General features: G+C 45.0%; 1 protein-coding gene across 1 annotated transcript; it reads right to left on the bottom strand.

The window, feature by feature from the left end:
* Positions 1-3,867: 3,867 nt before the first annotated feature.
* Positions 3,868-12,005, bottom strand: LOC137374018 (cysteine-rich protein 1-like). Its single transcript, XM_068039788.1, has 5 exons — positions 11,820-12,005; positions 6,208-6,302; positions 6,049-6,106; positions 5,877-5,924; positions 3,868-4,344 (listed from the first exon to the last, which is right to left on the bottom strand). Exons 1-4 carry the CDS (start codon positions 11,857-11,859, stop codon positions 5,884-5,886), a joined length of 234 nt encoding a protein of 77 aa, XP_067895889.1. The 5' UTR covers positions 11,860-12,005; the 3' UTR covers positions 3,868-4,344; positions 5,877-5,883.
* Between the last annotated feature and the right edge of the window lie 10,524 nt (positions 12,006-22,529).

The raw sequence follows: 22,529 nt of genomic DNA, 5'->3' as shown, positions 1-22,529 counted from the left end.
CTTTCCTCATTCTTCCTACCAAAATGAATCACTTCAAACCTTTCTGCATTAAATTTCATCTGCCACGTGTCCGTCCATTCCACCAGCCTGTCTATGTTCTTTTGAAGTCTATCACTATCCTCCTCACAGTTTCACAATATTTCCAAGTTTGTGTCATCTACAAGTTTTGAAATTGTGTCCTGTACACCAAGTCTAGGTCATTAATATAGATCAAAAAAAGCAATGGTCCTAACACCAAGCCCTGGGGAACCCCACTAAAGACATGGCTGCTTACACCTATGTAGAACCCCAACACAGAGCCAGAGGATACCTACAACTGCTGCTATGTGACTACAACGGCAACCATTGAGCAGACCATAGTCCTTCTGAAAATGAGGTTCAGTTGCCTGGGTAGATCTGGGGAACCCTGCAATATGCCCCATCAAGGGTCTCACATATCGTGGTGGTATATAGCACACTGTGCCAGCTGGTGCTGCAGAGGGGAGTAGCGTTGGAGAACGAAGACCACAATGACACTGCGGTGGAAGAGTTGAAGGAGGTTTGAGAGCAGGAAATGGAAATGGAAATGTACCTGTGTGACTGATGTCAACTGACATTAACATCATGCCAGGGAGACATGCAACTCATTCATATGCGCATATTTCTCCTGAGATTCCGTCTGGAAATGATTCAGTCTTCTCCCTGAGGTAGCCTTGCTGGTCTTTCATCAAACACTCTTAATACCTCACTGGTCCCATTATTACATTATTCCAAGGGCTACATTCACTATTGCCCTCATTCTGTGCACATCTTTTCGTGCCCCCCCATCTGAATTGTTCACCACCTGGTAACAGCCGACTGGTGCAGAAATGAACAGACAAACGATTAAACAATGCATTACAAGAACTTGAATTTTCTATCTACATCTAACGCTTTGGCATTCAGTATAAAACTAGCACCCATTGAGACCCCAAATGCTACCTGGCAGATTTACACAAATACTTCCGGGTGCTGCTACATTCAGCTCTTCCAGTGCCTGCAGTGATGTGAACACTGGCTGCAGCCTTTTCTGCTCATGGTTGCAGTGGATGTTGTCTGGGTACCTGAGCCCTAGAAGGACCTGACACATGGTGGGGGGCCACCTACCTCTGTGCAGGGAATGCCTTTGCCATCAAGGCTTCATGCAGCATTCATGTCACCATCAAAGGGGCCAAAGATCCGTCATCAACACAAGAAGTGCCTTGAGCTGAGACCTCATAGGCTTCAGGCAGCTCCTCCTTGATCTTTTCCAGGCCCACCAGTCCTTTCTATCTTACCTGCAGTGGTTCAACAACTGGCAGCGGATCTCTGCATCTTGTGGCCATCTCACCCACCCATCACTCATGGATAAGGCCATACTGTGGAGGGTGACACACACCTCCTGCATCCACGGTGTGATGTGCTGCATGAGGCTCTCTATGAGGGTCGCCACTCTCTTAATGGAGAAGGCCACACACTCACATGCCAGAGACATGACCCCACTCATGCCATGGATCGGCTCCTCCATTCTGTGCATAAGTGCGAACAGCCTCTGGAAACTCTGACAGATGTCCACATATTTCACACTGCTGCTCTGTTACCTTGCTGATAGCTCCTGAGGCTTGCCATCTTGTGAAGCTGAGCACTGCCGCGCTCTTCCTCAGTCCTCCGACAGGGAGTTGTTGCAGCTCTCACTGCCTCCGTTACCTACTCGAGCGCATCTGTGCCATGCCCAACAGCCGGTGCCACCCTTTTATAATCGGACATCAGTGCCCACCAATGTGAGAGTATTCATGCTGGTGGAGGGTGCACTGGATTGATGTGACACTGTCTCCAGTGGTAAGCTGACTGATAGTCTGATTGACAGGCTGATTGACAGGATGACAGAAATGCAATCTGACTGGCTGATTAGCAAACTGGCTGACGGTCTGACTAACAGTTTAATTGACAGGCTGACTGACATGCTGACTGACAGGCTGTCTAACAAAATTACTGAGAGGCTGATTGACAAAATGACTGACAAGCTGATTGATAAGCTGACTGATTGACAAGCTGATTGACAGGATGACTGACCGGCTGACTGATTGACAGGCTGACTAACAGGCTGTCTGACAGGCTGTCTGACAAGCTGACTGACCGGCTGACTGATTGACAGGCTGACTGACTGACTCACAACAGGCAGGCTGAATGTCTTATTGCCAGGCTGGCTGACCGACTGACAGGCTGATTGACAGGATGACCAACTGACAGGCTGATTGACAGGATGACTGATTGACAGGCTGACTGACTGAGAGGCTGATTGAAAGGATGACAGGCTGACTGACAGGCAGACTGGCTGACAGACTGACAAACTGCAAGACAGGCTGACTGGCAGGCTGATTGACAAGCTGACAGGATGACTTCAAGATTAATTCCCAGTTTAAAACATCCTAGTTGTCCAGACAGGCTCAAAGAACCTGGACTCTACACTTGAGAAAAACGCAGACTATGGGGTGATTTGACCAAGGTTTATAAGATGATGAAAGGATTCAACTGTGTTTGTGTATATCAAGTGTTTTAATTGGATGGGTTAGTGAAGGCCAAGGGTCACTCTTACAAGGGCAGACCTAGGGTAGATTTTGGGAGGTGGTTCTTTCCCCAGAGAATAATGGGCATGTTGTACAGGCTGCCGGCTCGTGTGCTGGTTGTCAATTCGCTGAAGCTGCTTCTGGCTGGGGAGAAGATAAGCTTTTACAATAGGTAGGTACCTGGTACGTTGATCTGGGCCAGGGTGATTACCTGGACTACTTATTAGTACCGAAGGGGACAGAGAGCAAATTTCCAGATTTTATCCTCATTTAGCCTGGATTTATATCTGTTTTTTTACCTCTCCCAGGAGATCATGTGGTTTTGGGTGGGGCGTAGAGTCTATATATGGTGATAAACAAGGTAATGAAGGTGTGTGGGACAGGCTGGATGGACCCGAGGGGCTTTTCCTGTCATCGTGTGTTTGTTCATACGTGTCTTGCAGGTTAACTGGAATTATTGTGTTGCCTATACAGCTGGGGGCACAGTCTTATTGGAGGAGGTGTCAGAAACCAGGGAGAAAGAAGTCAAGGTCCTTCTAGTCAACTGAAGATAAAACTTGTGTTATGGCTTTTGTAATAAGCTGTTTATAAATGTATAATGTGTTCTGTATCTGAAAACTGCAATCTCATTCAACCAGTATCAAAATGTCAGCTTCCGCTCAGTGTCTCCCTTACCTCGGAGTCAAAAGTTTGTGGAATCAAGCCCCACTCCTGAGATATTAGCATAAAATCCAGGCTGACGCTCTATGCAAGTACTCCCTCAGTGCTGCACAGTCAGAGGTGCCGTCTTTCAAAAGACGCATTAATACTAGGACCTGTCTGCCATCCCAGGTGGACATAAAAGATCCCATGGCACTGTTTTGAAGAAGAGCAGGGGAGTTCTCCCCAGTGACCTGAGGCCAATACTTATCCCACAATCAGCATCACTAAAACAGTTTATCTGGTCATTGTAACATTACCGTTTGTGGGAGCTTGCTGTGCCCAAATTGGTTGCTGTGCTTCCTACATTACAACAGTGACTACACTTCAAAAGTACTTCAATGGTTGTGACCTTTGTGACAGACACTATAGAAATACTAGTCTTTCTTTTTATACTCACCCAGAGTTTCTGGAAACTTTAGCCAACATAAGTAAATAGCTCTGGCCCAGAAATGTTAGTGACAGGGACATCGTGTAACCCGAATGACAGACAGACACTCTTAATGTAGGCATTGATGTGACAAAGCATATTTCACAAAGTGGTGACAGGATTTATAACACTGTCTGTCAGCAGCTGCTGAACAAAATGACGCACCAACAAGAGTTTAATCTGCTATAATTTGCATCATTTATTGTTTGCATGAAAAGAAATGACAAAGAGATTACAGCCTGACTTTGGAACAAGTGCTTTCATCAGCTCGAGGTTACAGTGTTACAGCCAATCAGAATGTGCAGAGTTAACTCCTGAAGTTCGGGGGAGGTGAATTTTCCTCCATAATGCCGCCATTAACCCTGCCCCTCCCTCCCTCCCACCTCTACATGGAAATTCAGCCCTCATGTCTTCATCAGTACCTGTTTCAAACTCTTAAGGAATTTGTGAATAATGGGGCAGGTTGTTCACTCTGTACAAACATCATCAAACCCTGAAGTGGATTGTGAGAAGACAGGATTGTACACCAGTGTACACAGTGCACAATGCCGGGTACCAGGACACATTGATATTGGGATGGTCATTCAGTTTCCTCTGTCCAATCTGGTGGCCTCTTCAACCTCTTGTTGCCAGTCAGTGTAAACTCAGACCCTGGAAAGGAGAAGACCTTGGTTAATAGTCGATGGATCGTCATCTGCTCTCTGCAACTTATCGAAGGAACACTGGACATATCGGCCACTTCTCTAGGTATTGTGGGACGTCAGTGAATGAACCTTTGGTGATGGGTAGGTTTATTAATGCAGGCAGGGCCCACTCATTAATGTCTCTTTTATACATCATTAATCTATCAGCATAAATTAATATTGCATTACATAGAAATGTAGGAACAAAAAGAGGCATTCAGCCCCTCGAGCCCCTCATCCGTTCTGATGAAGGGTCACTGACCCGAAACGTTAACTCTGCTTATCTTTCCACAGATGCTGCCAGACCTACTGAGTGGTTCCAGCATTTCTTGTTTTTATTTCAGCCCCTCGAGCCTGTTCCACTATTCAATTAAATCATGGCTGATCTTTATCTTAATTCCATCTACTCACTCGCATAAAAAAAGTTCTTCCTCACAAACTCCTCCATGTCTTACCCAAAACCTTCAACCTGTGCCCCCTAGTCCTTGTACCATTGGCTAATGGCAACAGCTTTTCTTTGTCTACCTTATCTAAACCTGTCAGAGTCTTGGACACCTCGATCAAATCTCTCCTCAATCTCCTTTGCTCCAAGGAGAACAACCCCAGCTTCTCCATCCTAACCTTGTAACTAAAACCCCTCAGCTCTGGAACCATTCTGGTAAATCTCCTCTGCACCCTCTCAAGGACCCTCACATCCTTCCTAAAGTGTGGTGACCAGGACTGGATCCAGTTGTGACCTAACAGGTGCTTTACACAGACAAAGGTCACAGATTTGAAACGTTAACTTTGCTTCTCTCTCCACAGATACTGCCAGACCTGCTGAGTATTTCCGGCAGTCTCTGCTTTTATGTAAAATCTTTACATCGGTTCAGCATAACTTCCCTGCTTTTGTACTCAACACCTCTAGTTATGAAGCCCAAGATCTATATGCTTTGCTAATTACTCTCTCAACATGTCCTGCCACCTTCAAAGATCGATGCACATGAACCCCTCTGGTTCTTTTACCAATCACCTTAAATCTGTGTTCTCTGGTTACCAACCTTCCTGCTACTGGAAACTGCAGATAGAAGCCCCCAAGGCCAGGGATCACCCCTCCTGATCTCTATCAAAAACATTCAGGATTTTGAGCACATTTATTAAATATCCCTTCAGCCTTTTCTGCTCTGAGGAGAACAATCCTAGTTTCTCCAGTCTCTCCACATAACTGAAATCTCTCACCCCAGTACCATTCTAGTAAATCTCCTCTGCATCCTCTCTGAGGCCTTGACATCCTTCCTAAAGTGTAATCCTTTCCAGCATTATATTAGTTTACAGGTGGTTGTAATAGTTTAGCATTTCCTTACAGTACAGTATGTAGATACACTGTAGTTTGTTCAACAACATTATTCAGATGTCCATTGTAAAAGTATGGTTTGTGATGCACACCCAGAGGGGTCATTAAATGCTGGAACTCAGAGTAAGTTGCAATGTAACGCAGAGTAACGCCACAACACCACCTACCTTAGCTTTAGGTGTACTTGTGGCTTTCATTACCACCACGGCCAAACCCTGTAAGAGAGGAAAGATGCTGTCAGCAACAGGTGCAAGCAGAGTGTCCGCAGATAAGGTCAGAATTGACCAAAAATCACAGTTCCATCTCGCTCCATTTAAATGTGTGAAATAGATGTCTCACCTTTTGGCCCAAACAGAGCACCATAACATGGATTATTACAGTAAGGCTTTTCTTCATGCTGCAACAAGAAGACATAAAGTGACCATCTCGTTTTAAAGAAGGAAGAAAGCAAAACTGGTATAATTTTGGGGAGAGAAGACAAATTAAGAGACAGCTTACGACAGAGAAGGAGCCAAGTGTCAAGGTTTTCTGGCATTTTTCACACTTCAAGCAGCTTTTGTGCCAATCCTTTCCCAGGGCCGTCACCTTTTCAGCTGGAAAGAATCCAATGTTCCAAACATACTCCTTTACAACAAGATTAACAACAGCCGCTCGCAACAAATTTTAAAATATTACCCACATGATTATCACCAACAGTCACAGTCTTTGAGGAGTGTTTGGATGGTTCTGTTTGCTTTGAGAGGGTCTCAGTCTTCGAGAAGAACAAATCTAAATGATCTTTGTGTGAGGAGATGTCAAGGACCATTTTCACCATTTCACACACTTGGTGTGAGGAAATGGGAAGGATCAGAATTAACAGTGAAGGCCATTCCATCCTAAACTGCCAATCAGTAACTCACAGGGTCGGCTGCAAAGCAGCTTTTACACTCCGCCCACTTTTACTCTCCGTTATGGAGATCAGATCTAAGTCCCGCCACACCCAGTCTTGAATGGTGGTGGAAAATTAAGCAACTAACAGGAGGAGGAGGAGGTTCCACAAATATCACCATTTTCAACATTGGGGGAGCCCAGCACATCAGTGCAAAAGATAAGGCTGAAGCATTTGCAACTACCTTCAGCCAGAAGTGCCAAATGGATGATGCATCTTGGCCTCTTCCTGAGGTCCCCAGCATCACAGATACCAGTCTTCAGCCAATTCGATTGACTCCACGTGATATCGCCTATGTACGGGACAGGAGGGTGGACACCTGCCTCATCAGCCTTGACCAGGAGAAGGCTTTTGACAGGATATCGCACACCTACATGATGGACGTGCTTTCCAAAATGGGGTTTGTGGAGGGAATCTGCAATTGGACCCTACTGCTCTACACAAACATCAGTAGCGCAGTCTCAATCAATGGGTGGGAATCAGAAAATTTCCCGATCAAATCTGGAGTCAGACAGGGCTGTCCTCTCTCCCCGGTCTTGTTTGTTTGCTGTATTGAACCCTTTGCTGAGTCTATTAGGAAGGATGCGAGCATAAGAGGGGTGACAATCCCAGGCAGCGGAGGCACTCAGGTTAAAACCTCCCTGTACATGGATGACGTCGCCGTCTTCTGCTCGGATCCGCTGTCCGTGCGCAGACTGATGAGCATCTGCGACCAGTTCGAACTGGCCTCGGGAGCCAAAGTTAACTACGGCAAGAGTGAGGCCATGTTCTTTGGGAACTGGGCTGACCGATCCTTTTTCCCCTTCACCGTCAGGTCAGATGACCTGAAGGTGCTGGGGATATGGTTCGGAAGGGCCGGGGCATGCACCAAAACCTGGGAGGAGCGAGTAGCCAAGGTACAACAAAAGTTGGGCATGTGGGGGCAGCGATCTCTCTCCATTGTGGGTAAGAACCTGGTCATCAGGTGCGAGGCGCTCACGTTGTTGCTGTACGTGGCGCAGGTCTGGCCCATACCCCACTCCTGCGCTGTGGCAGTCACCCGAGCCATTTTCCGCTTCATCTGGGGATCTAAAATGGACCGGGTCCGGAGGGACACAATGTTCAAATCTCTGGACAAGGGCGCGAAAAATGTACCCAACGTGGCCCTCATCCTGATGACCACCTTCGTGTGCGGCTGCATCAAGCTGTGTGTAGATCTCCAGTACGCAAACTCCAAGTGTCACTACGTGCTGAGGTTCTATCTGTCCCCGGTGTTGCGAAGGATGGGCCTGGTCACATTGCCGCGGAACGCTCCATGCAGTTGGACCGTGCCGTACCACCTATCCTTCGTGGAGCAGTTTCTGTGGGAAAACACCTTTGACCACCGGTCCATCAGGCAGTGGTCTTCACGGAATGTCCTCAAGGCCCTACGGGAAAAGGAGACGGGGGATCCTGTCGGATGGTTCCCCGAGCAGACCGCCAAAGTCATTTGGCGGAATGCCTCATCACCAGAACTTTCAAACAAGCACCAAGACGTAGCTTGGCTGGTGGTGAGAAGGGCCCTCCCCGTCAGATCCTTCATGCACGCCCGAAGTCTCGCCCCCTCTGCACAATGCCCCCGCGGTGGCTGTGGTTGGGAAGAGACGGTTGCCCACCTCCTCCTGGAATGTGTCTTTGCAAAGCAGGTGTGGAAAGAGATGCAGTGGTTTTTGTCGAGGTTCATCCCAAGCCTAGCTCTGTAACACAGGAGTCTGCGCTCTACGGGCTGTTCCCAGGGACGCACACCGAGACAAACATCAACTGCTGCTGGAGGACTATCAATTCGGTGAAAGACGCCCTTTGGTCTGCCCGAAACCTGCTGGTCTTCCAGCGCAAAGAGTTGTCCATGACTCAATGTTGCAGACTGGCACATACCAAGGTCCAGGACTACGTGCTGAGGGACGCACTAAATCTTGGGGCAGCCACAGCAAAGGCTCAATGGGGAAAGACCACAGTGTAAGGTCCCCCCACCAAGCTGAACTGAGGGGCTGGATTCAGCGGAAACCCCTCGAACTGTATCGGGAAAATTTTGTGTGCTGTAAATGTAAAAATGTATATGGCATGACAATGAAATGGAAGGGTTGTGAGGCAACTCATAATTGTATAGAAGGAAACGGATCACTTTTGCATTGTTTGTATTTTTTGACTTCATGCTGTTTTAAACTGTTTGGGAATGTAACTTTTACAGATTTTTATGAATAAAGTATATTTTGGAAAATAAAATCTAGAAATGGCTGATGGTACTGGATACTGCAAAGACTATGGGCCCTGACAACATTTCGGAAATAGTACTGAAGACTTGTGCTCCTGAACTTGCTGCGCCCCTGGCCAAGCTGTTCCAGTACAGCGACAACACTGGCATCTACCTGACTATGTGGAAAATTGCCCAGGTATGTCCTGTCCATAAAAAGCAGGACAAGTCCAACCCGGCCAATTACTGCCCCATCAGTCTACTCTTGAGCATCAATAAAGTGATGGAAGGGGTCGTCAACAGTGCAATCAAGTGGCAAATACTCAGCAATAATCTGCTCACTGACACTCAGTTTGGGTTCTGCCAGGGACACTCATCTCCTGACCTCATTACAGACTTGGTTCAAACCTGGACAAAAGAGCTGAACTCCTGAGGTGGGGTGAGAGTGACTGCCCTTGACATCAAGGCAGCATTTGACTGAGTGTGGTCTCAAGGAGCCCCAGCAAAACTGGGTTGTTACTTTCCAACCTCATTCCACCAACCCCCTCCCTCCCGCCAAAACTACTGCTATTGGAAAAGTCTATTGTTTCTAAGTCAAAATACTTCGACACCACTGTTCCTGCCTAGCCAATGGCCCAAAATAGCTGACATATCTCAGCAAAATTCCCAACCATGTGTTTGGAATGTTTCTTCCCCTCCTTCTTTATTGCATTGCCTTCTCACTCATTCCAAGTACCACACCTCATTTCTGGTCTTTCGAGTGTATTGGAAGACTATTCCACTGCAGCAGGCATCGCAAAGAACCCAATCCTACTACCAGACAATGCCTATGCTCTGAGAATGGCATAACGCTGCCTTAGTTTCAAAGTAATTCTCTCTGTCTGTCTCTCATATATATATATATATATCTCAATTTAGTCCCTTCTCCAATAGAATAATTGGGGACTGTTGTCTTTGGTCACTAGCAGAAAATCAGTAATTGTGAACCCATTTTACACTCTGCCCAAGAGAGATTTATAGCCTTGATTCCTCTCTAACACTGAATGCAGAGTAACAAGAAGAAGTGGTATTTACATCGCACTTTTAACAATAAAATGGCCCAAGGAACTTCAAAGCACAATGATAAAGCAAAATTTGATGCCAAGCCAAATGAGGAGATACAAAAGCGTGGTCAAAGAGGCCAATTTTAAAGAGTGTCTTAAAAAGGAGGAAAGAGAGGTAGAGGGGAGAAGAGGTGTAGGGATCGAATTCCAGAGCTTCGGGTCTTGGCAGCTGAAGGTATGGCCACCAATGGTGGAGTGATTAAAATTGGGAATGCTCAAAAGGCCAGAATTAGTTGAGCACAAAGATCCATCCACTCAGTTTATTAGCATCTTACTTTCTCAAAGACTGTAATCCAAAGGAGAACCATTTCTGACGCCCCTGTCGAAGAGATAATGAGCTAAATCCTATTCGAATAGACAGTGTGGTAACGACACACGTGTGTTATTAATGGGCAATGCAGCCAGTTCAGAGGATAAACTGATGCCTTCAAGTTACAAAATCTCCATAATTTGCTTTGCACAAATGGCAGCTCGCTTTCAACCTCTGCACTTCTTTGAAAAACTTGCTGGGTTCGTACTGCAATTGCCCATTGAACTGGCCGTGGGAAGGCAGGGCTCATACTTAACAGTGCAAGTACCCTTTTAACAACATGACCATTGTTATTGCAATGTCAACCAAGCATTCCAGTCCAGAAAGGAAATAATTCAAACTTGGTCTCATTTGTGTACATAGCAAATTTCATATTCTTACTTTTCCTTTCCATGCCTGATTTCACTCTAATTCACCCTTCTTCACCATTATTCCTCAGTTTCTTTCTCAATCCTTAACTCTCAGTAGATACGGAGATAGACTGTTCGTCCCTTTTTTTAAATTAAGGTCCCAGATGCCCCATTGCCCTTGCTGCACCATTATCAGCTGACAATTCCAGCAACTGGGTAATAGTGATCATAATATAATTATCAGCTCACAATTCTAATGGGTAATAATGTTCATAATAGTTATTTATAATTGCATATTAATTAATACTGTAAATTATAATACAGTACATGTTACCTCAGGTTTTTCTGGAGGACATCTCACAGCGTGCATTGTTCGACATTGTCCTGCACCTCTCGGCTAGAATAACTTGCTGGAATTTGAGCTGATAATTATAATTAGTATAATATAAATAATTAATAAATAATGATAATTATAATCAGCTCAAATTCCAGCAAAAATAATTAATAAATTATAATCTGATGAAGGGTCACTAAGCTGAAACGTTAACTCTGCTTCTCTCCCCACAGATGCTGCCAGACCTGCTGAGCATTTCCAGCATTTCTTGTTTTTAATCTCTCATCAATAAAGCCTGTTTCCTTCACATACCACCCGGGTCATCGACACATAAATATTGTGAGTGAGACGCCCGCCCTGTGCCGAACTTTCTGAACGCCTGCTTTAAGTCACTGGCTTACAAACAGTGGGGTATGAGAACAATCTGCAGCTCGAAATGAAAAAGCCCCAGCTCTCACATTCAGTCTGAGAGAGGAAGCCAAGTGCCACGCCCTGAAAACAAACCGTTTACGAGATTTGATCAATTCCTTTTCTAAGATTCTAAAGACATATTAAGATTGAAAAAACAGTCGAACATCCAGAAAGGTAACACGAATCACCCTCCCACGCCCCTTCAAACTACAAGTAACAGTTAACTAAAAAAGACTGTGGCATTTTAAAATCAGCAATCAGTACTGCCTATGGGAAGGAACTCTGTAACAGGACAATTATACTTTCTGTATGATTTAAACAGCGATCAGAGCAATGGGCAAGTGTCACAGGAGAGATGGAACAGCACCTGTGAGTTAAGCAGAGAAATTATCTCAATTACAAAAGTTTTAGGAAGTAAATGATCTGTTTAAACTGCAGTTCTCTGCTGAAAGCCAGATTCCTCACCAAAGTACACCTCTCGGGAACACTTGGGACACTTGGGCATGTTTGGTCCTGGATTCACTTGTCCTAATGCCTGAAATTCGTGCTCAGTCCTGCTTGCACCTCTCTCGCTCACTCTCCAGCGCTCGCTATCACAAGTCAATTTATATATTTCCGCAGGAGGAGCTTTGCGCACGGAGAATGGGCCGATTCCCACTGCACACGGAACCTGCAATCGGTGCAAGTCAGGTTGCAAAGTGCAAACACTGCCCAGACACTGGTGCATGAGAGGAAGGAAATCATTTGTGCAGGGTAACAGATCGGAAGCCACTCGAATGTTGGAAGTTCTTTACCAGATTAAACTCTGTCTTCAGTTTGCTCACACTCCAAATACCTTTCCACATGTACAGAAAGAGGAAGGCAGTCAATTTGCAGCAGTTAGCATGTGAAAGAGAGTCAGCAATGTCTGCTTGCTTCCATTGTGATGCACGGATTGTCTGTTTTGCTGGAAGAGGGACTGAGCAATTTACCAACAGCATCTTCAAACATTAAGACCCTATGAGTCAGTTCTCAACACAGCCCAACTCTGCCTTTTTTTTTTAAAGAATACAAGCTCTGACTTTCATTTTTGTCCCGAGTCCTGGCCGCTGAGTCAAGTCCCACTCCAGAGACTTGAGCACAAAAATCGAGGCTGTCACACCCAGTATAGTACTGAGGGAGTCTCGAATTCAGATGAGACATTAAACTGAGGCCTTGTCTGCCCTCTCAGCCGGATGTGAATGATCTTTTGAAGAAGAGCAGGGGAGTTCTCCGCTCTATCCTGGCCAATATTTAACCCTTTCATCGGCTTGCTATATATCCTGCCTTGCTGAGGTGATCTGGTTACCTCTCTTATGGTTGTTGTTCATGTGCTGTGTACACTGCCTACTGGTGGCAATAGCCTCAAGTGTCCTGCCTTCTCTCAGGAGGCTTTCTATATCATACCCTTTTTCTTTGTCTTGTAGCCCTTTCTGAAAAGCTTCTATTGGCGTAGATGTAATGACCAATTCCATGGTACTTTTTCCACTTGGACCAAGCACTAATAACAGCCACGTACCTCCACTGGCCAAAGTAGGAACATAAGAAAAAGCATAGCAATAGAAGGACATTTAGCCCCTCCAGCCTGTTACACAGCAACAGGAGGAGGCCATTCAGCCCCTCGAGTCTGTTTCACAGGAACAGGCGGAGGCCATTCAGCCCCTTGAGCCTGCTCTGCCATTCAGTTAGGTTTCGGCTGATCTGTATCTTAACTCCATCCATCAGCTTTGGATTTGTAACCTGTGATACCCTTAACCAACAAAATCTATCTATCTCAGTTTTGACATTTTCAAATGGCCCCCAGCCTCAACAGCTTTTTGGAGGAGAGAGTTCCAGATTTCCAATACACTGCGTGTGATGACCTTATTTTAAGGTTTCTTCTCCTTGCTCTGGGCTCCCCCACAAGAGAAAATAATTTCTCTCTATCTACCCTATTGAATGCTTAGGTTAACCATTAATCTTCTAGTCCAAGTCCTCTTAATTCTGTCCTTTTAGCCTCAGTAACATAATGGTGAATCGGCACTGCACCGAGACCAGTTCATCCTTCCTGAGGTGCAGAACCCAGAACTGAACCCAGATTCTCCAGATGGGGTCGAACCAGAATTCCCTGTAACATCACTTCCATCCTTTTGTATTCCAGCCCTCTTGAGATAAAGATTCCATTGGCCTTGTTAATTATTTTTGTAGCTGTCTGAAGTATCCAAAAATGCTTTGCTTGCTTTTGCTATGTTCATATTGTCACGCTCACGAAGGGAACAGCAATGAAATATGAAATGAACTGGAGGAATTATTAAATAAAAGTCAACTGTTGAACTGAACGACAAAAAATGGACAAATTTGTGCCACAGACAAAATAGAGGTCAGGTGACCCCCTCCTGTCCTTTCAATAAACATGATTGTCTGTTGAAGACGAAACCCATTACCCACGCCTGAATTAACTTTGGGGAAAACACATTAAAATGGAAAAACAGCCCATTCCATGTTCACAACTCCTATCTGCAGGAATTGAACTAAACAAGACTTTTTCAGACAGACCAACTCTGAAGCCAATGCCACAATGATAGGTGTGAAATAACACCTATTTATCAGAATGGGCCACATTCTGACACCATGTAACAATCATTCCCATATCCTGGAACATTGTGTGAATCACCCCACGGGAGAGAACCCTTAATCTCTTGACCGACACCTCACCCTGACAAGGTTCTTTCTTAAAAGGTACCTCTGTGGAGAGAGGGGGGAGTACAGGCAGACAAGGTTTTTTCCAGCCAGAATAGCTATGTGACATTTCCAGATAAGCAGGAACTCTGCTGACAACATTTTAACTACTGCAGCAGAGAACTTGCAAGGTGACTTTGGAACTCCCCATCTGCGAAAGTGAACCAGGATTTCCACCATCGATTTCAGATTGAGGCTTAGCCACAAGGAGTCAGCGACACTTCATCCTTTTTAATACCATTAACATTCAGACCTGCACCGTTGAAAGATTTCCTCCCGAAAAGCTTCGAAAGGATTTTTAAAACGACGAACTCTTTTACAACAATTTGACTCGAATTGCATGCTACCACTCTATTCTCTTGTGTGTGGGTGAATGCATGAGTAGGTGAAGTAGCAACATTTTTGATTATTGTGTGAAAAGTATATATTTATCTTTTTTTTGAACATTTGATAAAACCTGTCATTTGTCTATATATTTGACCCTTAAAACATGCAGGGACTAAAATTCTATTTTTAAAACATTATCTGTGGTCAGGTATTCATAACAGTTTGGGGGCTCAAAGCTGGGATTCTGAAACATTAGATTATTTGACAGATTCTTAAATGGGATTAAACTTGATCCATAAAGTTGTAAAAATCAAATAGGTTTTCTCATATTTTTTCTCTATGCTGCTAATAACAAAAGACATGGTAACATTTGATGCTAACGTATTTATAGAGCAGGAAGAAGTATCCTACAATACATTAAACCACAGAATTGTCACAGTGCAGAAGGAGGTCGGTCGTCCATCATATCAGCACCGGCTCTGCAAATGAGCAATTCACCTGATGCTATTCCCCCACCTACTCCCTGTAACCCTGCACATTCTTCCTTTTCAAATAACGGTCTAATTCCCTTTTGAAAGCCACAATTGAACCTGCCTCCACTGCACTCTTAGTGCATTAACCACTCACTTTTTTCTCATGTCGCTTTTGCTTCTTTTGACAATCACTTTAAATTTGTACCCTCTCATTCTTGAACCTTTCAGAGTATGAGAAGAGACTGGCAGCTAACAAAAGGGAATCCCAAAGTCTTCTAGAGGCTTATAAGTAGTAAAAGGGCGGTAAAAGCTGGAGTAGGGCCGATTAGGGACCAAAAGGGGAATTTAAGCATGGAGGCAAGGGGAACAGCTGAGGTATTAAATTAATACTTTGCATCTGTCTTTAACAAGGAAGGTAATGCTACCCAGGTCAGTGAAGGAAGAAGTAATTAATACAGTAGAAGGATTTAAAATTGATAGGGAGGAGGTATCAGATAGGCTGCTAAAATTAAATTTGATAAAGCACCAGGACTGGATGAAATGCATCCAAGGATACTGAGGGAAGTGACAGTGGAAATTGCGGAGGCACTGGCTATAATTTCCAGTCTTCCTTTGACTTTGGGGTGGTGCTGTTACCTCTTCAATAAAAATCTCCAACAAGTTAGATACACATGATTTTCCCTTAGCGAATCATGCTGGCATTCCTTAATTAACCCACATTTGTTCAAGTGACTATTAATTTGGTCCTAAATTATTATTTCTAGAAGTTTCCTCAGTATCAGTGTTAAACTGACTGACCCGTAGTTGCTGGGCTTATCTTTATATCCTTTTTTGAACAAGAGCGTAGCATTTGCAATTCTCCAGTTTTTCTCGAGCCACTCTGTCCAGACCCCGAATTATTTTGAATACCTCGATCAAATCACCTCACAGCCTTCTCTTCTCCAAGGAAAACAGTTCCAACTTCACCAATCTATCTTCATAACTGAAATTCCTCATCCCTGGAACCATTCTCGTAAATATTTTCTCGACTTTCCCCAATGCCTTCATATCTTGTTCTTGTACTCTATGCCTCATTAATAAAGCATAGGACACTGTATGCTTTATTTACCACTCACTCAATCTGTCCTGCCATCTTCAATGACTTATGTACATATACACCCCTTCAGAATTGTACCATCAATTTTAATATTGTCTCCCCATGTTCTTCCTACCAAAATGAATTACTTCACATTTCTCCGCATTAAACTTCATTTGCCACTTGTCCGCCCATTCCACCAACTTGTCTATGTCCTCTACTAAACACTACTAAAAACCTTCTCCAGCCTGAAAAACATCCATTAACCACTAGTCCCTGTTTACTGCCAATCAGCCAATTTCATATCCATGTTGCTATTGTCCTGTTTATTCCATGAGCTATAACTTTGCTCACAAGTCTGTTATGTGGCACTGCATCAAATGCCTTTTGAAAGTCCATGTAACAAAGAACAAAGAACAGTACTGCACAGGAACAGGCCATTCGGCCCTCCAAGCCTGCGCCGATCTTGATGCCTGCCTAAACTAAAACCTTCTGCACTTCCGGGGTCCATATCCCTTTATTCCCATCCTATTCATGTATTTGTCAAGATGCCTCTTAAACGTCGCTATCATACCTGCTTCCACTACCTCCCCTGGCAGCAAGTTCCAGGCACTCACCACCCTCTGTGTAATGAACTTGCCTCGCACATCCCCTTTAAACTTTGCCCCTCTCACCTTAAACCTATGTCCCCTAGTAACTGACTCTTCCACCCTGGGAAAAAGCTTCTGACTATCCACTCTGTCCATGCCGCTCATAACTTTGTAAACCTCTATCATGTCGCCCCTCCACCTCTGTCGTTCCAGTGAAAACAATCCGAGTTTATCCAACCTCTCCTCATAGCTAATGCCCTCCAGACCAGGCAACATCCTGGTAAACCGCTTCTGTACCCTCTCCAAAGCCTCCACGTCCTTCTGGTAGTGTGGCAACCAGAATTGCAAACAATATTCTAAGTGTGGCCTGACTAAGGTTCTGTACAGTTGCAGCATGACTTGCCAATTTTTATACTCTGTGCCCGACCGATGAAGGCAAGCATGCCGGATGCCTTCTTGACCACCTTATCCACCTGCGTTACCACTTTCAGTGACCTGTGGACCTGGACGCCCAGATCTCTCTGTCTGTCAATACTCCTAAGGGTTCTGCCATTTACAGTATACCTCCCACCTGCATTAGACCTTCCAAAATGCATTACCTCACATTTGTCCGGATTAAACTCCATCTGCCATTTCTCCGCCCAAGGCTCCAACCGATCTATATCCTGCTGTATCCTCTGACAATCCTCATCACTATCTGCAACTCCATCAACCTTTGGGACGTCCGCAAACGTACTAATCAAACCAGCTACATTTTCCTCCAAATCATTTATATATACTACAAACAGCAAAGGTCCCAGCACTGATCCCTGCGGAACACCACTAGTCACATCCCTCCATTCAGAAATGCACCCTTCCACTGCTACCCTCTGTCTTCTGTGATCAAGCCAGTTCTGTATCCATCTTGCCTGCTCACCTCTGATCCCGTGTGACTTCACCTTTTGTACCAGTCTGCCATGAGGGACCTTGTCAAAGGTTTTACTGAAGTCCATATAGATAACATCCACTGCCCTTCCTTCATCAATCATCTTCGTCACTTCTTCAAAAAACTCAATCAGATTAGTGAGACACGACCTCCCCTTCACAAAACCATGCTGTCTCTCACTGTTAATCTTGTTTGTTTCCAAATGGGAGTAAATCCTGTCCCGACGAATCCTCTCTAATAGTTTCCCTTCCACTGACATAAGGCTCACCGGCCTATAATTTCCTGGATTATCCTTGCTACCCTTCTTAAACAAAGGAACAACATTGGCTATTCTCCAGTCCTCTGGGACCTCACCTGCAGCCAATGAGGATGCAAAGATTTCTGTCAAGGCCCCAGCAATTTCTTCCCTTGCCTCCCTCAGTATTCTGGGGTAGATCCTATCAGGCCCTGGGGACTTATCTACCTTAATGCTTTGCAAGACACCCAACACCTCCTCCTTTTTGATAATGAGATGACTGAGACTATCTACACTCCCTTCCCTAGGCTCATCATCCACCAAGTCCTTCTCTTTGGTGAATACTGTTGCAAAGTACTCATTTAGTACCTCGCCCATTTCCTCTGGCTCCACACATAGATTCCCTTCTCTGCCCTTGAGTGGGCCAACCCTTTCCCTAGTTACCCTCTTGCTCTTTATATACATATAAAAAGCCTTGGGATTTTCCTTAATCCTGTTTGCCAATAACTTTTCATGACCCCTTTTAGCCCTCCTGACTCCTTGCACAATTCCTTCCTACTGTCTTTATATTCCTCAAGGGATTCATCTGTTCCTAGCCTTCCAGCCCTTACAAATGCTTCCTTTTCCTTTTTGACTCATCTCACAATATCCCGTGTTATCCAAGGTTCCCGAAACTTGCCAAAGTTATCCTTCTTCCTCACAGGAACATGCCAGTCCTGGATTCTAATCAACTGACGTTTGAAAGACTCCCACATGTCAGATGTTGATTTACCCTCAAATAGCCGCCCCCAATCTAAATTCTTCAGTTCCTGCCTAATATTGTTCTAATTAGCCTTCCCCCAATTTAGCACCTTCACCCGAGGACTACTCTTATCCTTATCCACAAGTACCTTAAAACTTACGGAATTATGGTCACTGTTCCCGAAATACTCCCCTACTGAAACTTCGACCACCTGGCCGGGCTCATTCCCCAATACCAGGTCCAGTATGGCCCCATCCCTAGTTGGACTATCTACATATTGTTTCAAGAAGCCCTCCTGGATGCTCCTTACAAATTCTGCCCCATCTAAGCCCCTAGCATGAAGTGAGTCCCAGTCAATATTGGGGAAGTTAAAATCAGTCACCACTACAACCCTGTTACCTTTACATCTTTCCAAAATCTGTCTACATATCTGCTCCTCTACCTCCCGCTGGCTGTTGGGAGGCCCGTAGTAAACCCCAAACATCGTGACTGCACCCTTTATATTCCTGAGCTCCACCCATATTGCCTCGCTGCATGACCCCTCTGAAGTGTCCCCCCGCAGTACAGCTGTGATATTCTCCTTAACCAGTAATGCAACTCCCCCACCCCTTTTACATCCCCCTCTATCCCGCCTGAAGCTTCTAAATCCTGGAACATTTAGCTGCCAATCCTGTCCTTCCCTCAACCAAGTCTCTGTAATAGCAACAACATCATAGTTCCAAGTACTAATCCAAGCTCTAAGTTCATCTGCCTTACCTGTTATACTTCTCACATTGAAACAAATGCACTTCAGACCCCCAGTCCCACTTTGCTCCGCAACATCTCCCTGCCTGCTCTTCCTCTTAGTCTTACTGGCCTTATTTACTAGTTCCCCCTCATTTATTTGACTTGCTGTCCTACTGCTCTGGTTCCCACCCCACTGCCTCACTAGTTTAAACCCTCCCGAGTGACGCTAGCAAACCTCGCAGCCAGGATATTTGTACCAAACCAGTTTAGATGCAACCCGTCCTTCTTGTACAGGTCCCATCTGTCCCTGAAGAGATCCCAATGGTCCAGATATCTGAAACCCTCCCTTCTACACCAGCTGTTCAGCCACGTGTTTAGCGGCACTATCTTCCTATTTCTAGCCTCACTGGCACGTGGCACAGGGAGTAAAGCTGAGATTCCAACCCTCGAGGTCCTGTCTTTTAACTTTCTACCTAACTCCCGAAACTCCCCCTGCAGGACCTCGTCACTCTTCCTGCCTATGTCGTTGGTACCGATGTGCACCACAACCTCTGGCTGTTCACCCTCCCCCTTCAGAATGCTCCCTGTCTGTTCAGAGACATCCTTGACCCTGGCACCAGGGAAGCAACATACCATCCTGGAGTCTCTTTCACGTCCACAGAAGCGACTATCTGTGCCCCTGACTATAGAGTCCCCTATAACTATTGCTCTTCTGCGCTTTGTCCCACCCTGCTGAACAACAGTGCCAGCTGTGGTGCCACTGCTCTGGCAGCTGCTGTTTTCCCTTGATAGGCCATCCCCTCCAACAGTATCCAAAACGGTATACTTGTTAGAGAGGGGGATAGCCACAGGGGATTCCTGCACTGACTGCCTGCCCCTTCTAGCGGTCACCCATCTATCTGCCTGCACCTTGGGTGTAACCACTTCTCTAAAACTCCTGTCTATGACGCTTTCTGCCACCTGCATGCTCCTAAGTGCATCCAGTTGCCTCGCCAACCAATCCATGTGGTCTGTGAGGAGCTGCAACTGGGTACACTTCCTGCAGATGTAGTCGTCCGGAACGCTGGAAGCGTCACGGACCTCCCACATCTCACAGGTGAAGCACTTCACCCCTCTAACTGACATTTCTAGCACTAATTAATAAATTAATTTAAAATAAATACTTATTAAATCCTTACTAAATTGTTATAATTAACTATGTGGTCCCTAGTGCTAGATTCCTACTATAAATATTAAATGCTAACTAAATACAGTAATCTCCTCCCTCTGGTTTAGTTACTCTACTTATTAATTAGTTAATTAGGGTTTTAATCAATTCTTAATCAATGTTTTATTTTCAAATTCAGCAAAAATTCCCTACCAGCCAATCAGGTCACAGCTTTCCTGTGACATCACTTTCAGTTTTATTTTACCAGAGGTAAGTTTTTTTTACTTAGCGGTCCGGAACTCCGCCCTCCAAGTCTTCTCCCAGTCAGCTGTGCTCTTTGGAAGCTCTCGGCTCACCTCACTTTGAGGACAGGTAGGAAATGAAAGGAGCTCCTCGCTCCCTCCTCACCGAACTTCCTCAGTTACCAAACTTCCACTATCGCACTCTAATGCAACCCAAGTCAGCACTCTAGTGCAAACAAAGTCAGCACTCCAGTGCAAACAAAACCACATCAATAGCATTGCCCTAATCAACCCTCTCTGTTACGTTTAGAGATACAGCACTGAAACAGGCCCCTCGGCCCACCAAGTCTGCGCCGACCATCAACCACCCATCCACACCAATTGCACACTAATCCCACACTCCCACCACACCCACACCCGTCCCCACACTTCCCCACCACCACCTATACTCGGGGAAATTCACAATGGCCAATCCACCTATCAACCTGCAAGTCTTTCGGCATGTGGGAGGAAACCGGAGCACCCGGAGGAAACCCACGCAGACACAGGGAGAACTTGCAAACTCCACACAGGCAGTACCCAGAATTGAACCCAGGTCGCTGGAGCTGTGAGGCTGCGGTGCTAACCACTGCGCCACTGTGCCGCCCAAAAAAAACTGCAGCAAATTCGCTAAACATAATTTTCCCTTAGTGAATCCATGCTTGCATTCCTTAATTAATTTGTCCAAGTGACTATTAATTTGGTCCCGAATTATTGTTTCTAGAAGTTTCCTCAGCATCAATATTAAACTGACTGGCCTGCAGTTGCTGGGCTGATCTTTACATCCTTTTTTGAACAAAAGTGTAACATTTGCAATTCTCCAGTCCTCTGGCACCACCCCTAAGTCTAAGGAAGACTGGAAAATTATGGCCAGTGCCTCCGCAATTTCCACTCTCACTTCCCTCAGTATCCTTGGATGCATTTCATCTGGTCCTAGTGCCTTATCAAATTTAAGTAGACAGCCTATCTAATACCTCCTCCTTATCAATTTTATATCCTTCTAGTTGTATTAATTACTTCCTCTTTCACTGTGACCTTTCACTTCTTCCTTGGTAAAAAAACAAATGCAAAGTATTAATTTAATACCTCTGCCTCCATGCGTAAATCCCCCTTTTGGTCCCTAATTGGCCCTACTCCAGCTTTTACCACCCTGTTACTACTTATATGTCTATAGAAGACTTTGGGACTCCCTTTTATGTTAGCTGCTAGTCTCTTTTCAAACTCTGCTTATTTGTTTTTTTCACTTCCCCTCTGAACCTTCTATATTCAGCCCGGTTCTCCATGGTATTATCTATCTGACATCTGACATAAGCAAACTTTTTCTTCTTCATCTCTATCTCTTTTGTCATCCAGGCAGCTCTGGATTTACTTGCCCTACTTCTCCCCTCGGGGAAATATTCCTTGACTGTGTTCGAACTTTATCTTCTTTGAAGATAGTCCTTTGTTCAGTTGCCCACCTGCCAACAATGATCACTATCCCCTAAATGATCTCCTACTCATATCTGATCCAATTGGTCCACTTTATCCCCAAGAACCAGGTCTAGCAGTGCCTCCTTTCTCATTGGACTGGAAACATACTGTTGGAGAAAATTTTCCTGAATGCATTCTAGGAAATCCTGCCCCTCTCTACTTACACTATTACCATCCCATTCTATATTTGGATAATTAAAATCCCCCATTATAATTACTCTATAGTTCTTGAATCTCTCTGTAATTTCCTTGCAAATTTGTTTCTCTTCATCCTTTCCACTAGTTGGTGGCCTATAGAATATGCTGAGCAATCTATTGCACCTATTTTGTTCCTTACTTGAGCCAAATAGAGTTTTACAACACAGAAACAGGCCCTTTGGCCCATCGTGTCCGTGCCAGCCATCAAGCACCTATCTATTCTAATCCCATTTTCCAGCACTTGGCCCAC

The sequence above is a fragment of the Heterodontus francisci genome, chromosome 9, assembly GCF_036365525.1.
Source record: "Heterodontus francisci isolate sHetFra1 chromosome 9, sHetFra1.hap1, whole genome shotgun sequence".
NCBI lineage: Eukaryota > Metazoa > Chordata > Chondrichthyes > Heterodontiformes > Heterodontidae > Heterodontus > Heterodontus francisci.
Note: the sequence above shows the minus strand (reverse complement) of the source record. Positions and strands in the feature narration are given on the sequence as shown.

Bases quoted from the DNA above. Each gene is read 5' to 3' on its own strand.
- LOC137374018 (XM_068039788.1), bottom strand. From the start codon at position 11,859: ATGCCCAAGTGTCCCAAGTGTTCCCGAGAGGTGTACTTTG. The intron at 6,107-6,207 runs GTAAGCTGTCTC...TTCTTGTTGCAG, and splicing joins CACTTGGCTCCTTCTCTGTC to CATGAAGAAAAGCCTTACTG. The intron at 5,925-6,048 runs GTGAGACATCTA...CCTCTCTTACAG, and splicing joins TGCTCTGTTTGGGCCAAAAG to GGTTTGGCCGTGGTGGTAAT.